Source organism: Clarias gariepinus, chromosome 15 (assembly GCF_024256425.1).
Source record: "Clarias gariepinus isolate MV-2021 ecotype Netherlands chromosome 15, CGAR_prim_01v2, whole genome shotgun sequence".
Classification (NCBI taxonomy): Eukaryota; Metazoa; Chordata; class Actinopteri; order Siluriformes; family Clariidae; genus Clarias; species Clarias gariepinus.
The window spans coordinates 27,479,861-27,496,073 of NC_071114.1; the positions used below are offsets into that span (position 1 = coordinate 27,479,861).

A 16,213-nucleotide genomic window follows, 5' to 3' on the forward strand; every position below is an offset into this window, starting at 1 on the left:
AGTGAAGCAGAACATCCTGTTGACGTGCACCTTTATACCTGAAAATGCAAATAAAGCATTCTTATTTATCACTTAAATAGACATATAATGGGACCCCAGGCTGATGTTGGATTTTTAATTTTAAATGTCCTATCCAGACATCCCAACATCTAGATCCTTCACAGGTCAGATGGCCCGTTTAACCGGCTTATTTAGGTCTTTCCTACTTGCCTGTATCCAAGAAACCTGATGCCTTTCCCAAATAGTGAGATCCTCCTACTCTTTGTTCAGCCCTTAAGACTATACTCTTGAGGCCACAGCGCCTTGAAGTGGAGGACATATCTCAACTGACAGCAGATCCAGGTGTTACCAGAACCCTGGAATTTATTTGCTTGTGTTTTTGTTGAAAAGGCATTAATTATTAAACTTGTCAGTTTATTCTAAGACACAGCCAACAGGCTTGTGGCAACTGCTCCCTATTCCCTTCTGAACGGGCTTACATATCTCTGGATTCACATCGACGTCAACCTTTTCTCAAAGGTCTCAAACCATCTACCAAGCATGATTAGATTCTGTGGGATTCTCCAGGACCATGTTAATAACCTTGGTAACGGATTCTGGAGGGCATTTGACCAACACTTGGAGTTCATCGCCAGGGTTGCCCATTCAGAGTTAGTTAAGACCTAAAAAGGACTCTCTAGTGTGTGGGTTCATTCAGCCCCTCTACTTGATTTAAGCACCTACTCTGAGCTAAGTATGCCGATGTTCTTCTGTGGCACTCATCTCTTGGACTGCCACCATTCAAGTGTGAGTTTGGGTATGCCCTTTTTCGATCCTAAACAGAAGCCAAATGTTAGAGTTCCTGCAGTGCCACAGTAAGGCATTGCTGGTGAATCTCTAGCAAGCTAATTCAACATGTGTGTCCATCACCAGAAGAAGGCAGAGAGGCAACCGGAAACATTGCTAAGCCATCCTCCACAGCCAAAGGCAGATATACTGTAAAGCATGGTGTTAAGTTTAACCACTGGCAATCATCCCCACTTGTGGGTTTACTGACCACTCCGCTTAGTCCTGAGCAAGTCTTCATGCATACTTCTATTTTTTTTTAATCCTTGCTGGAGAAAGCTTGACAGAGTACAAGACTGCTGCATCACTCTCTTTATACTGTAGATGAAGCCAAGTATACCACTATCAACAGGTAGTCGAAAGGGCATTGTGGGTAATGCAACAACATCTTAACTAAAATGAAAATAGGCCAACGTATACAGTATCGACCTCAAAATTACATCATGGATGAAATATCAAGAAAAATATATGTTGATTTGTAAAGTTTTGTCATGCAAATCATTCACCACTAAAAATGTAGAATGCTGGTGATCGAAAGTGTTTGTAATTAATAATATGTTGCTCTACAAACCACGCCAAAAGGAAAACAAGCACAAACATAGGTGTGTACAGGAATGTTGTGTGTGGCATGACTTAATTCCCAGTCTTTGTTCAGTGAGGTCACATGGACAGGATATGACTGACATGTCCATAGTGTCAGCGAGATGTCACGCAACGTTCGGTAGGTGCTTCTGTAAACGAACACCTGACACTTCTGTTTTTGTGAAACTTTACACAGTGCTGACAAGCTTTGGCCTCAGGCCACATACCATGGCATCTCTTTTGCAGCTTAAATTCATATTCTTACCCTGTTCACAGAATCAAGATATAACTTTTACGTGGCCTTGCTATTTCCAAACTGGATGAATTTTTGATTGAGTGTTTTATTGTTTGATTGAGTTTTTTATATAGTGAACTTTCTCCGAATGATTTGTTTAATCTCCTGCGATTTATCCCTCCATTTTTTTCACTTACAGTGGTGTGAAAAACTATTTGCCCCCTTCCTGATTTCTTATTCTTTTGCATGTTTGTCACACAAAATGTTTCTGATCATCAAACACATTTAACTATTAGTCAAAGATAATATAATTGAACAAAAAATGCAGTTTTTAAATGATGGTTTTTATTATTTAGGGAGAAAAAAAATCTAAACCTACATGGCCCTGTGTGAAAAAGTAATTGCCCCCTGAATCTAATAACTGATTGGGCCACCCTTAGCAGCAATAAATGCAATCAAGCGTTTGCGATAACTTGCAATGAGTCTTTTACAGCGCTCTGGAGGAATTTTGGCCCACTCATCTTTGCAGAATTGTTGTAATTCAGCTTTATTTGAGGGTTTTCTAGCATGAATCGCCTTTTTAAGGGCATGCCACAACATCTCAATAGGATTCATGTCAGGACTGTGACTAGGCCACTCCAAAGTCTTCATTTTGTTTTTCTTTAGCCATTTAGAGGTGGATTTGCTGGTGTGTTATGGGTCATTGTCCTGCTGCAGCACCCAAGATCGCTTCAGCTTGAGTTGACGAACAGATGGCCGGACATTCTCCTTCAGGATTTTTTGGTAGACAGTAGAATTCATGGTTCCATCTATCACAGCAAGCCATCCAGGTCCTGAAGCAGCAAAACAACCCCAGACCATCACACTACCACCACCATATTTTACTGTTGGTATGATGTTCTTTTTCTGAAATGCTGTGTTACTTTTACGCCAGATGTAACGGGACACGCACCTTCCAAAAAGTTCAACTTTTGTCTCGTCGGTCCACAAGGTATTTTCCCAAATGTCTTGGCAATCAATGAGATGTTTTTTAGCAAAATTGAGACGAGCCTTAATGTTCTTTTTGCTTAAGTGGTTTGCGCCTTGGAAATCTGCCATGCAGGCCGTTTTTGCCCAGTCTCTTTCTTATGGTGGAGTCGTGAACACTGACCTTAATTGAGGCAAGTGAGGCCTGCAGTTCTTTAGATGTTGTCCTGGGGTCTTTTGTGGCCTCTTGGATGAGTTGTCTCTGCGCTCTTGGGGTAATTTTGGTCGGCCGGCCACTCCTGGGAAGGTTCACCACTGTTCCATGTTTTTGCCATTTGTGGATAATGGCTCTCACTGTCGTTCGCTGGAGTCCCAAAGCTTTAGAAATGGCTTTATAACCTGTACCAGACTGATAGATCTCAATTACTTTTGTTCTCATTTGTTCCTGAATTTCTTTGGATCTTGGCATGATGTCTAGCTTTTGAGGTGCTTTTGGTCTACTTCTCTGTGTCAGGTAGCTCCTATTTAAGTGATTTCTTGATTGAAACAGGTGTGGCAGTAATCAGGCCTGGGGGTGACTACAGAAATTGAACTCAGGTATGATAAACCACATTTAGGTTATTTTTTAACAAGGGGGGCAATCACTTTTTCACACAGGGCCATGTAGGTTTAGATTTTTTTTCTCCCTAAATAATAAAAACCATCATTTAAAAACTGCATTTTTTGTTCAATTATATTATCTTTGACTAATAGTTAAATGTGTTTGATGATCAGAAACATTTTGTGTGACAAACATGCAAAAGAATAAGAAATCAGGAAGGGGGCAAATAGTTTTTCACACCACTGTAAATGTTGGGGCATGCGAAGCTTGGTGGTTAAGGTACTTGACAGCTGATCAGGAGGTCTCTGGTTCAAGCCCAATGGCACTAAGCAGCAACTGTTGGGTCCTTGAGCAAGATCCTTCACCCTCAACTGCTCAAATAAAATTGGCCATCAAGCTGTCAACCCAACCCGGTAAGAACTGGCATGTTTGTTGCCTGATGTCACTTAGATAGACTCTTACCTGCCTTCTCATTTCTCATAATGAATATTTAGCACAACATTTAGATTCATGTGTTTGTTTTTAATACAAGCGATTCATTCCATTTCTTTTCACATTTTCAGATGTAATATTCTCCCTCAAATAATTGTTCGTTTTGTAATGTGATGCCATATCGCTCATGTGTGTTAACATCAGAGTGAAACATGATAATGAATTACACCTTCACGTTTTTTTTCTTAACACACGATCACATTCACAATGACAATGATAAAAAGAGGGAAAAATCTAGAGAGTAAATTTGCAAGTAAAATTTTAAGTAAAAAGTAAAATTACAAGTATTCATTTTCACTTGTACTCAATAAAATACATAAAGTAGGATTTAGTGCAGCAGCTCATAAAAAAGAAACCTTCAGGGGGAAAATCATCAAGGATGTGTGAAATACAGAAATAAAACTGGCACAAGACAAAATCCCAGTAATCAAACACAGCTTGTTTTTAATGCACCTCCATCTACAGGTAGCACACGGAGCTGCATTTACAGAATCAGATCCTCTAATGCAATAAAACCTGACGCATCATGGGGTTTCGTAAATCCTTTCCATTTAATTGTATAATAAATATATCTATGTATATATTTTTTTTCTGTTTCCGTTAATACCATTCACTCATCTATAGCATTGGAACATGACACAATGTCAAAATCATGCATTTAATAGCTTTTAGGTACATTTAGCTCTATCTTGACATAATACAAAAACAGACACATTACAGATATCATTTGCCATCACATCATTGGCTACAAACTGCGCATCGAAATACACACGACATCATAACACCAATTTCCTACTACATTTGGAGGTTTTTTGCTCTTTTTTTTTTTGACCGACCAATTAAGTTGCATACTTCATACGCTAACACATGTACACACGTAAAAATAAATCCGATCTTTTAACAAAAATAACACACGTCGAAAACATCTAGAAATATTCCGTTACAGTGCTTATGCCTTTACAGGCTCCTGAGTCCCAAGGGATTTTTCTCTTTTTGTTTTTTGGATAAATATTACATAAGAGGAAGAGCTAGAGAGTGTAACTAGATACAATAATGTACAAAATATAAAGTAAAAAAAAAAAAGAATGAACAGTTTGCATAATGTGATGACATTTTACAGACCATTAAAAGCCCTAAAATCGAACATGTCCCATATAGCACCAGATATGCATCATTAAATCATGTAAGTGGATGAAACTCAGCAACAGTGTGTTTAAGGCACTCGATGTCAAAACCAAAAAAATAATACATTTATCTACTGTAAATATTGGCATGATTATGTTTAACTCCATGTTTATGAAGGTATATGAGCACGTAAACATTGCACTTTATTCATATATAGATGTATATATGTGTGTGTATACATATATATCTATATCCTTTTTTAATATATATATTTTTTTTACACAGAGTCGAGACGAAACATTATTTCTGGTTCCAGTCCGGGTTCATATTCTTCATAGATCAGATGCAGCATTAGTAGGTGTGCAGCATTTATTTACTAGAGGTACAGAGGAGGAGATGCTCTGGAGACGTTTTCCCCTCTGCTCAGGTTCAGATCCCATCACAGGCATCGCCATACAAACACACTGAGAAAGCAAAACAGTCAGGACAACGTTTTAATTAAGAGAATGGATTTTTTCTAACCGCCTGCCCAGGAATACTGTACCCCTTTTGAAACTTTATGGTGCAATGGTTAATTAAGGGATGAAAAACTTCACAGGGAGGGGCTGTTCAGAGGTGGAGCATTGTGACCAATTCCAAGTGAAGCACAGTAACTATAAGCACTATGAAGATGATTAACCAAGAACAAGAAGTCCTGAACCACAGCAATTTATCAAAGATGACGTTTTTTTAGATATTCATTCAATAAAGTCATACTTTTTAATCTACTTACAGTAGCATTCATTGTTGCAGTACAGCCGTAAAACCAGTTCTTATCTTATAGCAGCAATAAACCTTTTTCCTCATAAATCTTTCCTCATCAGCCAAACCCTCATCACTCGCCTTTCTACAGAAAAACTGGAAAACATAAACAGTTCGCTGACACCGCAGAGTGCTTCCCTGATCATTAAGGCCTCTTTACCATGCAGCTTTTCCTTCTTACATAACTGCAATTGTACATCTATTAAATAAGAAATACCTAAAAAGTACATCCATCATTAGTATTAGATTACATGGATTCCCTGTGATTGAGCTGTTTCTATAGAAACTACGTATTATGCAACAATTAACTTTGAACAGGGTGCATCCCAAATCCCTCTCTAACTCCTGTTTAAGGGCACTACTTGGTATGCGGAAGAAGGGACTATACACCCTTCATAGTGCATTAGCTTTCAATTTAATGCTATTTGTGATTAAACTCCAGAAGTTAGTTTATATCCTTAAGTAGAATAAGAGAAACTATAAAGCTAATAAGAGAATAAAAAAAATGCAACAACATACAAGGAGCTAGAAAATTTGAGGTGATTCTAATTTAGAGATTTCTTTTGGCTTTGGGGGATAAACAGGTTCTTCAAACTTCATTACCAAATCTCTTACCCAATCCGTTTAGATCAGTTTCCTTAATCCAGTTTAATTTTGTTTAATTGTACACTAAAATCCCATTTTATATATATTATTTACTCGCACTAGTACACAAGACTCTGTAGTGCCAGATTGTGCATCAGATCTCTTCAGGTATCTCCTGCTCACCTGCAGTCGTTGCCTCCGACGCTTATCACGTATTTGTCATCGTAGGAGAAGCGAATGTTGGTCACGTGAGCCGAGTGGCCAAAGTAGCGTTTGTGTTTGGCCTGAGGATCAAACAGAGAAAAGAATCAACAACAGTTTGTAATTTCATTTAACATTTTAAATGTGACTTATTTCTATACACGATTCAATAACAGGATTAAATCACTGGCTCATATAATTCGATAAGCTAAATAAATTAGGATGCACACACAAAAATATTTTATCTGGTTACAGTGCATTTGCATTTTTATCAAATTACTCTGATTATACATGAGTATTAGATTGTGTATATTTTCCCTGTTTTTATTCTGACTGCTTTTAATGTAATTGATTTTTATATTTCATCATTTAAGAGGCATATCGTTAATGAACTTTACATAGATATTATTTTAATGCTCCGTTGTACTTTTTGAGGGCTGCCAATTTTAACACATTAATGCATGCAATCAATCTAAATTTTTACCCATTACTATTTTTTACAGGTTTGTTTCTAATGGCTTTCCATAATTGCAGCTTGGTTGCCCGGCTGTGTTTGATAATGGAACGTTTAACTCGGATAATAAGATGACTGAGGAACATCACCATGTGTGTTAAACAGCAAGTTTCATTAGAAAAAGCTTTTAGTTGGAAGTTCGGATAAAGCCTAAAAACTGTGGAAAAATTTGGGAAATTTTGATTAATCGTGATTATAGTATTGTGATTAAACTGTGATTAACTACATTAAAATTTTTAAATGATTGACAGCACTATTCAAAATAGTATTTCAATATTCCATGCATCTCCATACCATTATATAAAAAAAATTATTATCTTCTGGTTTTATGCTTCATGTCATGAATGCATACAGGGCATGTTATTATAGCTCTAAAATTAGTTTTTTTTTTTTAAATGACCGAGATACCTAGAAGAAACAATTAGAGGAATATGAATTTTTTTTCAATAAAAAAAACTACAGATCGCATTCATTTAAACAGGATAAAAGGTTTGTGATCGTAATAATACTTACAAATTTCTCAGAGCAGGGGAAGTCGAAGAGCTTGACGAGACCAAAGTCGTCTCCGGTAACCACGTTTAGTCCAGCATGGGATACACAGGCACAGTTCACATCAGCCTTGTCAGCATTTCGTGGCCAAACACCCAAGACCTCGTCACCGAGAACGCTGAGGGACAAACACAAGTGGAGATCAAATTTAAGGAAACAAGGGCGGGTGTTGTTTTTACACCGCAAGAAAGACAGAGAACGAAACCTAATACGCTAATCCTTTGCATAAACTAGCATGAGAGAATTTCAAAAGTTTGTACCCCCCTCATTGTTTTTTAAATAGAAAAAAATATAAACATGGATGTCAGTTTTAAAATTCAAAAAACACAGGGTGTCCCAAAAGTCTCCATGTACTGTATTTACAGAATCTTGATAATAATTCCTTCCGAGTTCTTGTTTTGTCAAAGGCTATCTTAGACAAGGGTGTTCAAGTCAAACTGGGTCGTTTGATTGTGCAGAATGACATCATGAGAGTAGAAACTCCCTTCATTTCTCTATATAATCCCCTGCAACACTAATGTCTACACCAGTTAAAGGTAAAAAGTTTTGTAGGCAAAGTTAACACACAAGTAACTCCCTGAATGCTGTATACTTCCGCAGGAACAATAAATAGAATCTGCAGTACATACCACACACACAGTGTGTTTAGAGTGTGTTACCTGGTCCAGGTGGCCCAGGTGATTCTGTCAGCAATGACCTGCTCGGTAACTATCTTCCCACTTGGGACCTCATGCACCTGACGCTTATAGTTTCCTGTAGAGACCTGGAGAGGACAGGAATGCATTTAAATCTATTCATATTTTTAAACTAGATGACGAGGCATCAATGGGTGGTTTAATACACTTAGAGGAAAATACTTTCTTGTAAAAATGCTTCCTTTGAGAGAGACAGTAATGTCGTTTCTCCTGCTCAAAGATGATGAGCAAAACAACAGAGCAAACGCTTTTGTGTTGCACCACTCAGGGAGCCGGGTTTGTTTGATCAGGTGCTGCCAACAAATTGATGTATGCAGTACATTAAACCATGAAGAAATCCCATTAATCAGGAATGCTACAGAAAAGTAAACATGTACAGTATGACCAAAAAGCAGGTGCATCATGGAAAGTTAAAGATGAAGCATAACTTTGATTGTGTTAAATTTTGTGTAAAACGGTGTCGATGGACGGCTGCCACATTTGTCTATAGTCGTGGGACTTTGACAGCAACAGCAGAAAAAATGTAAACAGCTCGTGTTACTACATGTCCAAAAACGTCAGCTTATGACAGCTAGCCCACTGTTACGCTACTGTTGAATGCTTGTTTAATTCACCAGGATTTGTTTGGACGAAACATTGGGAGGAAAAACGTTTTGGTAAAACAATCAACATTACATTCATTAGTTATACATGAACTGTAGAATAAACCAATCACATCCTGCACTGCTCAATACTGAGGAGAATACGTTCAACTAAGCAGAGTGGTATCAGAGCCAAAGCTGTAGTCTACCACCATAAAAAAAGAAAGTGCCACCCTGTGGCATTATTTGGTATTACCGTGTAGCCACATTATGAAGCTTCTGACTGTTACAGTTGCCCTACGATGGATTGGCACCTTGTCCAGGGTGTACCATGCCTAGTGCCCAACGTCTCCTGGGACAGGCCATCCCCGCGACCCTATACAGGATAAGCGGTATAAACGATGAACGAATGTTCGAATGAATCGCTGTTAGTGTCGTGGACGGCTTTAAAAAATAATAACATTTAGAAGAAAGTTAAACAACTAATGGACGTCTATGCTTCCTAAAAAAATGTACTGTGCAAGTTTGGTCAAATTCTGATGACTGGTTTAGGAGGAGTTGGAGAGATATCATATATATATATATATATATATATATATATATATATATATATATATATATATATATAGAGAGATATTTTGGAAAATTAAATAGTTAGTGCACATCTGTGCTTCCCAATAAAGGTTCTGTGAACGGCTGGTCAAATTCCCTTGAACGGTTGCGAATAGACGTAAAGTGTGATGACGATGGACGACAATGCTTCACAGGCACACGGGTAAAAAAATCCAACTGGATAAATGTTGAATAAATGAATACTGAATTTTTTCAGTATTCATTTATTCAACTCCCAGAGATGCTAAGCGATGCAATAGATTTAAAAGAATGAACGACTCAGACTGGAAGATATGAGAGGTGAGCTACTCATTCTGTTGTACTTAAACTATAGCCAAAATTTGTGTACTGTATGTAGACGTATTAGGAGTCTTTTTATTGAAAGTGCAACATTTATTTTTTTTTCTGATCAAAAGAACGAAATGATTTAAATTTTGATGAATGAGATTCAAAGAACCAAGTCACAAAAATGATTCAAACTTCCCATCACTAAAGACAATAAGTAACATTTTGTACTTGAATTCTTTTAAGACCCAGACTGAATAAATGTAAAAATCAAGTGGAGCCAGTAATTTACCTTCATTGAGGTGCAATTATGTAATTTGTAAGACCCCTGCCCCCCCTCGACCTCCCGGACTGATGCTATCAGACTGCACTAAAGAGGTGAAGATGGCTGGTTTTGTGGACTCTTCATTATTTTGTCCATCATTATTAATTAATATATTTTACTTTTTATCATAACTAGATATTCAGTTAAATTTATCATCTTTGTCTTTACAAGACTCCTCTTGTTTCTTTAACCAGAGCTCTGCTGTGAAAGACTGGGGTCAGAGGGGTGACAGCTGGCCTTTTGGATCTACTGGACGATCATGAACATGATGTTGGAGGGGGGACTGTAGTCTTTGAGGGTCTGGGTGACATGCAGCAACTTTAGGAATAATGTTTGTGCTCTAAACATGGAATTCCAAAAGGACTGGACATACACCTATGAAGCCACCCAAACGTTTATTATTGGACTTGGAGAGACGAGCTCAGATCCACATGCTGAGAAAGTTGCAATCTTAAAAAAAGTCTTAAAAAGTCCTATCTTTGCTAGTTTTTAAAAATGGTTATGATGTTGTAATGTAATGTAAAAGAATTAGTAAAATACCGATAAGCATCTAGTGTTATCCAGGTGTTTTATTGACCTTTAAGCAAAATAGAATGTGTTTTATTCAGATCACTGTTTTAACTTTGACTAGTTTTGGAAGAATGTTTGTGTGTTTTAATTGTCAGAGTATTGTTGGGACAAACTGCTTAAATAAAAAAATATATAACTTTAACAAACTACATAAATGGGAGACTTATCTTTTTGAGTAGATGAAAAGTTAGGCTAAGTCAACCCTAGTGCAACACAATTAATTGAGCCCACAAACAATAATACTTGAGTTTTCAATATTTGAATTCCAAGTTAAGTCAACTTAAGATTTTGAACTGGGTACGCAATGTGTCAACTAAACAGGAATGTGAAATATTTAGTTTAGCCAGGAAATTCCTATAAGAATTGACAAAAAAAAAAAAAACCTTGTTACTAACCTTTTTTTACGTTAAGGCGGCCTGTTTTTTTTTTTGTTTTTTTACAGTGCAGGCGACAACAAATTAAATAAATTTTGCAATTAAATCCTACTATCTTTTTTTTTTATAAACTCCCCCCCCCCCCCCTTTTTTAACTTTTTACTGCAGAATTACAAACTGCACTGTATCACCACAGGAGCTGTTGTTTTATTCATTTGTGTTAAACCACTAATTCAGATTAAAACCCTTCATCCTTCTTCCAACCCTAATCTCCCACTGGATTATACAGGATCATGAGCTAACCCTCAAGTTTCTTGATGTTTTCTCACTATTCAAGTGGCGTAAAAAAAAGAGTCAATTAGGAATTACTAAGTTACACCAGCACGGACCGCTATGAACTTGCTGTCGGCGGAGAAGTCGAGCTGGATGACGAAGCCGGGGATGTCTTTGCAGTAGCCGATGCGGTTGAGGGCGGGGCCGAGTGTCAGGTCATAGAAATCTACAGCGCTCTCAACAGAGCCGACAGCCAAGAGCCGGTTATCAGGACTGAATCTGTAATCAAGTCACAAATTGGACAAAAAAAAAAAACTCTTTGTTATATTGCAGTTATTTGCTAAAATCATTTAAGTTAATTTTTTCCCTTATTAATGTACACACAGCACCCCATATTGACAGAAAAACACAGAATTGTTGACATTTTTGCAGATTTTTTTTTTTTTAAAAACAACTGCAATATCACATGGGTATTCAGACCCTTTGCTGTGACACTCAAATGTTTAACTCAAATGCTACACCTTGAGGTGGTTCTACACCTTCATTTGAGTCCAGCTGTGTTTAATTATACCAGAGACAGAATTGTGGCAAGGCACAGATCTGGCCAAGATTACAAAAAAAATCTGCTGCACTTAAGGTTCCTAAGAGCACAGTGGCCTTCATAATCTTTAAATGGAAGATGTTTGGGATGACCAGAACCCCTACCTAAAGCTGGCCGTCCGGTCAAACTGAGCTATCGGGGGAGAAGAGCCTTGGTAAGAGAGTTAAAGAAGAACCCAAAGATCATTGTGGCTGAGCCCCAGAGATGGAGATGGGAAAAAGTTGTAGAAAGTCAACCATTACTGCAGCCCTCCACCAGTCAGGGCTTTATGGCAGAGTGGCCCGATGGAAGCATCTCCTCAGTGCCCTCATGGAGTTTTCACATGGATCATGAAAAATAAGATTCTCTGGTCTGATGAGACCAAGATAGAACATTTTGGCCTTAATTCTTAGCAGTATGTGTGGAAAAAAACAGGCACTGCTCATCACCTGTCTATGCAGTCCCAGCAATAAAGCATGGTGGTGGCAGCATCATGCTGTGGGGGTGTTTTTCAGCTGCACGGACAGGACGACTGGTTGCAATCGAGGGAAAGATGAATACGGCCAAGTACAGGGATATCCTGGATGAAAATCTTCTCTAGAGTGTTCAGTGCTTAGGACCTCAGACTGGGCCGAAAGTTTACCTTCCAACAAGAAATGACCCTAAGCACACAGCTAAAATAAAGACGGAATGGCTTCCCAACAACTCTGTGACTGTCCTTGTATGGCCCAGCCAGAGCTCTGACCAATTGAGCATCTCTGGAGAGACCTAAAAATGGCTGTCCACCAACGTTTACCATCCAACCTGACAGAACTGGAGAGGATCTGCAAGGAGGAATGGCAGAGGATCCCCAAATTCAGGTGTGAAAAACTTGTTGCATCTGTCCCAAAAAGACTCAAAAATGTCTGTATTAGATCAAAAGGTGCTTCTACTAAATACTGAGCAAAGGGTCTAAAAAATAGTGGGGTTTTTTTTGAGTCTGTGTGTGTCCTAACCGTATGTCCTGAATAGCCACACTGCGGTCTCTTTTCTTGCCCCATACAGTGAGTGAGTTGACGAGCAGGACGATGAACTCTCCGTTCTCCATGCCGATGGACACCATCTCCCCGTTAGGACTGAACGATGTGCACTTAGCCGGGTGACCCAAGCTCACTTTGTTTAAAAGTTTCTGGGAAAAAAAACAAAGAAACATACTGTAAAGTGACCCAAAAAAAAAAGGTAGAGTATGTTCCCCTAATTGCATTACCTTGTCTGCTAAATCCCAGATGCGGATGCTTCCGTCGTCGCTGGCTGACATGAACAGATCTTTGCAGGGGTGTGTGGCCAGACCCCAGATGCGCCCCTGTGTGTGTCCGTTTATCAGTGTGTTGGATGCGGCGTTCTTCTCTCCCACCTCTATGATCTCTCCGTCTTTTGTTCCAACCAAGATTTTCCCCTGTTAGAAAACAATAAAATCTTATTCTTTACCTTCAGACTGATACAAAGCTCTCCTTAAATACATCTCAACGTTTCAACGTAGGATTAAAATATGCACCATCACATTACAGCAAAATATGTGCACCATAGTTGATCCGAAATAAACAGCACTTTTTGTCTGATAATAATATGCTAATACTAACGTAAATAATGTCAAACTGTTATGTCAGAAAAACTAAACAGTGAGAACCAACAGCTGTTAAAACTTGAACCATAAGTTTAACTTTAAATGATGAAATACGTCCTTCTGCAAATGTAATACCTGCTCATTATTTGCATTCATTTTCTCACACATCTTTGTTCCTGAATAAATTCGAAACTGCAGGCTCTAAATTAATTCAAGCTTAAGGGCACCTTTAGGTAAAAATCCCCCAAACGCTTTTGTGTTAAAGAAACCACAGACAACACATGCTAATTTAAAAATGCCATATAAAAAGACACATTTCTTCCAAGACCTTTTTTGGTACATGTGTAAATATTTAGTGCATCAGTGACTTCCGTTTTTTTTTTTTTTTTAAAGGTTTGAGTTAGTCTGTCTTTAATAAAAATTAAGAAAAATAATACCAGACAGACTAGTCTTCAGATGGAAACAAAAAACCTAATGTACGCTCCTGGGATTTGCCTAAAAATAGAAAGGAGCGAGTGTTTATAGGAGCGTACATTAGGTTTTTTGTTTCCATCTGAAAACTGGTCTGTCTTGTACTATATTTTTTTCTTTACAGCCATGCATGTATTCTCCTGTAATGTTATTTATTTATTAATTTTTAAGTTACAAATTAAAATAATAAATGATTTTGTACATAATTAAGCAGACATGATAAACATATATAACAAAATTGGTACAGTATACAGTATAATATTGTGCCTAAGACTTTTGCACAGTACTGTGTATATATATAAACATAAAAGGAGGGAAATGCTATTTTGTCCTTTCTTGCATTTTAGTATTAGCCAGATTAGATTTCCGTAATATGAAAAGATCCACGTCACTGATTAGTTGCTATATACACACACACACACACACACACACACACCAGAGACTCATCTGAATGTTTTAAACATGACTTAAAAAGAGAGTTTGGCATAATAGGTCCTTTTAAATAAAATGTGTTAAAACAAAAAAGGTTTTCGCCTCCCAATTGCTCCTAAGCGTGTCTCATACACTCTGTTTTTTCCTTTTTATCTCTAACCTTTCCTCTGCAAACAGATCTGACGCTCTCTACAGGGAGACCGGTTTCAAGTTGAAATGCCCGACATCTCTTCATCTCCTGATCCCAGAGCTTCACTGCTCCGCCCTCTTTAGTCCTGAAGAACACACACACATATTACCAGATGCACATCTAAGACATATGTGGTATAATCTTATCTCAGTTTGCTTAGGAGGAAATGCACCATTAAGCCTGACCGAGACTAATACTGGAGTAAAGTAAAAGATAAAAGGAAAGGGGAGGTGTTACTGAACTGCAAATAAATATATTTTTTAAAATAATTTTAAAATAACCTCCTTCACAATCTCAATGAAATCAGTTCTGATATAAAACACTATCTCCTACACACACACACACACACACACACACACACACACACACACACACACACAGTTGAACTCACGGTCTCTCCTTGCCCCCAGTGACTATGAGTCCGTCTCTGAGGGTGGTGTACATGGTGAAAACGGGTCCGGTGTGAGCTTTGGCCACCACACGCACCAGGAAGTGATCCCTCCAGACGTATACGTCACCATTGATGGCGCCAGTAAAGGTCAGGTTATTCTAAATCACACACACATGGTGTGTTAAATCAATAAAGAATATCCATGTGCATCTAAAACGGGAGCAAAAAAACTGATGCATTGCATCAAAAACATCAACTGAAACATGATTGATGTCTGAAAAGTGCATCTTTAATTTTTGTCTAGAGTCATCTGGTTAATTTTACAAACATTAACTTAAGGCTTAAAGGTACTTATATGGCATAGTGTACTTAATATGGTGTATTTCTGTCTGTGAGGAAAATAAGGAACTTTCCAGTGTCAGTGCTCTGTAACGATCCAAGGTGAAGATGAATCATTTTGGAAGTTTTCCAACATGGGAAAGTCCTCAGGACAGAGAATGGTGGTTTTTTTTTGGGAACACTGTGCTTTTTTTGTCTTATTAACTGCATAAGAAAATGAGGGAATAGAACAGCGGAACCCATTTGGTTCTCAACATTAAATGGATATAAATGATGAACTATTATGACATTTTCATTAAAGAAAAAAAACAATATATGTGGTCATTGTCATAATTGTCATATAAAGAAACAATTTATTCATATTAGTAGTCTAGTATAGTTAAATACATATTTTTCTTATTTCACTCTAAGAATGACCTGAAGAAAGAACAACATACTATTAACAGCATGTGCTATTTATGGAGACGTTTGGGACGTCCTATAGATGTCTCCTTCACTGTAATTACTGTTCTGTAATGTGTGTGTCAGCGGTGTCGTGTGTTACTCACAGCACCGAAAGCCACAGACAGCATCGTCTGCATCCTTGCCTCCTCCACTGCTCCAATCACTCCCTTCTTATACAGCAGCGAGCCTCCAACCAGCGTCCAGAACTTGATGTGTTTGATCCCGACAGACACAAACTGCGTGTCCGAATCTGGCCTGAACTCCACCACGAAGATGCGGTCTGAGTGTCCTGCTTTACTGCTCACTTTAGTTCCTAAAAATCAACGTAAATAAATACACTATGACTGTGACTCAACACACACCCAGAACTCAGGAGTGAACACAAGAGAATGATGTGATGTAGACGAGCAAAGATTTTTAGTAAATTTTGACTTGGAAAACAAACAAGTCTCGGTTTACTAGTACCAACGAGTATCATGTATCACACATGCATTTCTTGTTTTGACACTGAGCGTCACGTGATCACAACTGAACCAATGGTTTTTCTCTCTCTTGCGCCGTGGAATTGTGAG

The 16,213-nt window shown here is 38.0% G+C and overlaps 1 protein-coding gene across 2 annotated transcripts in view; it reads right to left on the reverse strand.

Moving 5' to 3' along the window:
• Positions 1-4,043: 4,043 nt before the first annotated feature.
• The window catches only part of eml6 (EMAP like 6), a 55,925-nt gene continuing 43,755 nt past the window's right edge, over positions 4,044-16,213 (reverse strand). For both annotated transcript variants that reach the window (XM_053513798.1, XM_053513797.1), the window contains 10 exons: positions 15,746-15,954; positions 14,859-15,016; positions 14,438-14,552; positions 13,018-13,206; positions 12,767-12,939; positions 11,308-11,470; positions 8,136-8,239; positions 7,441-7,594; positions 6,396-6,496; positions 4,044-5,290 (listed from right to left, as the gene is read on the reverse strand). In XM_053513798.1, coding sequence (XP_053369773.1) covers positions 5,266-5,290; positions 6,396-6,496; positions 7,441-7,594; positions 8,136-8,239; positions 11,308-11,470; positions 12,767-12,939; positions 13,018-13,206; positions 14,438-14,552; positions 14,859-15,016; positions 15,746-15,954 — 1,391 coding nt within the window. In that variant the 3' untranslated portion in view covers positions 4,044-5,265. The remainder of the gene's footprint in view (positions 5,291-6,395; positions 6,497-7,440; positions 7,595-8,135; positions 8,240-11,307; positions 11,471-12,766; positions 12,940-13,017; positions 13,207-14,437; positions 14,553-14,858; positions 15,017-15,745; positions 15,955-16,213) is intronic.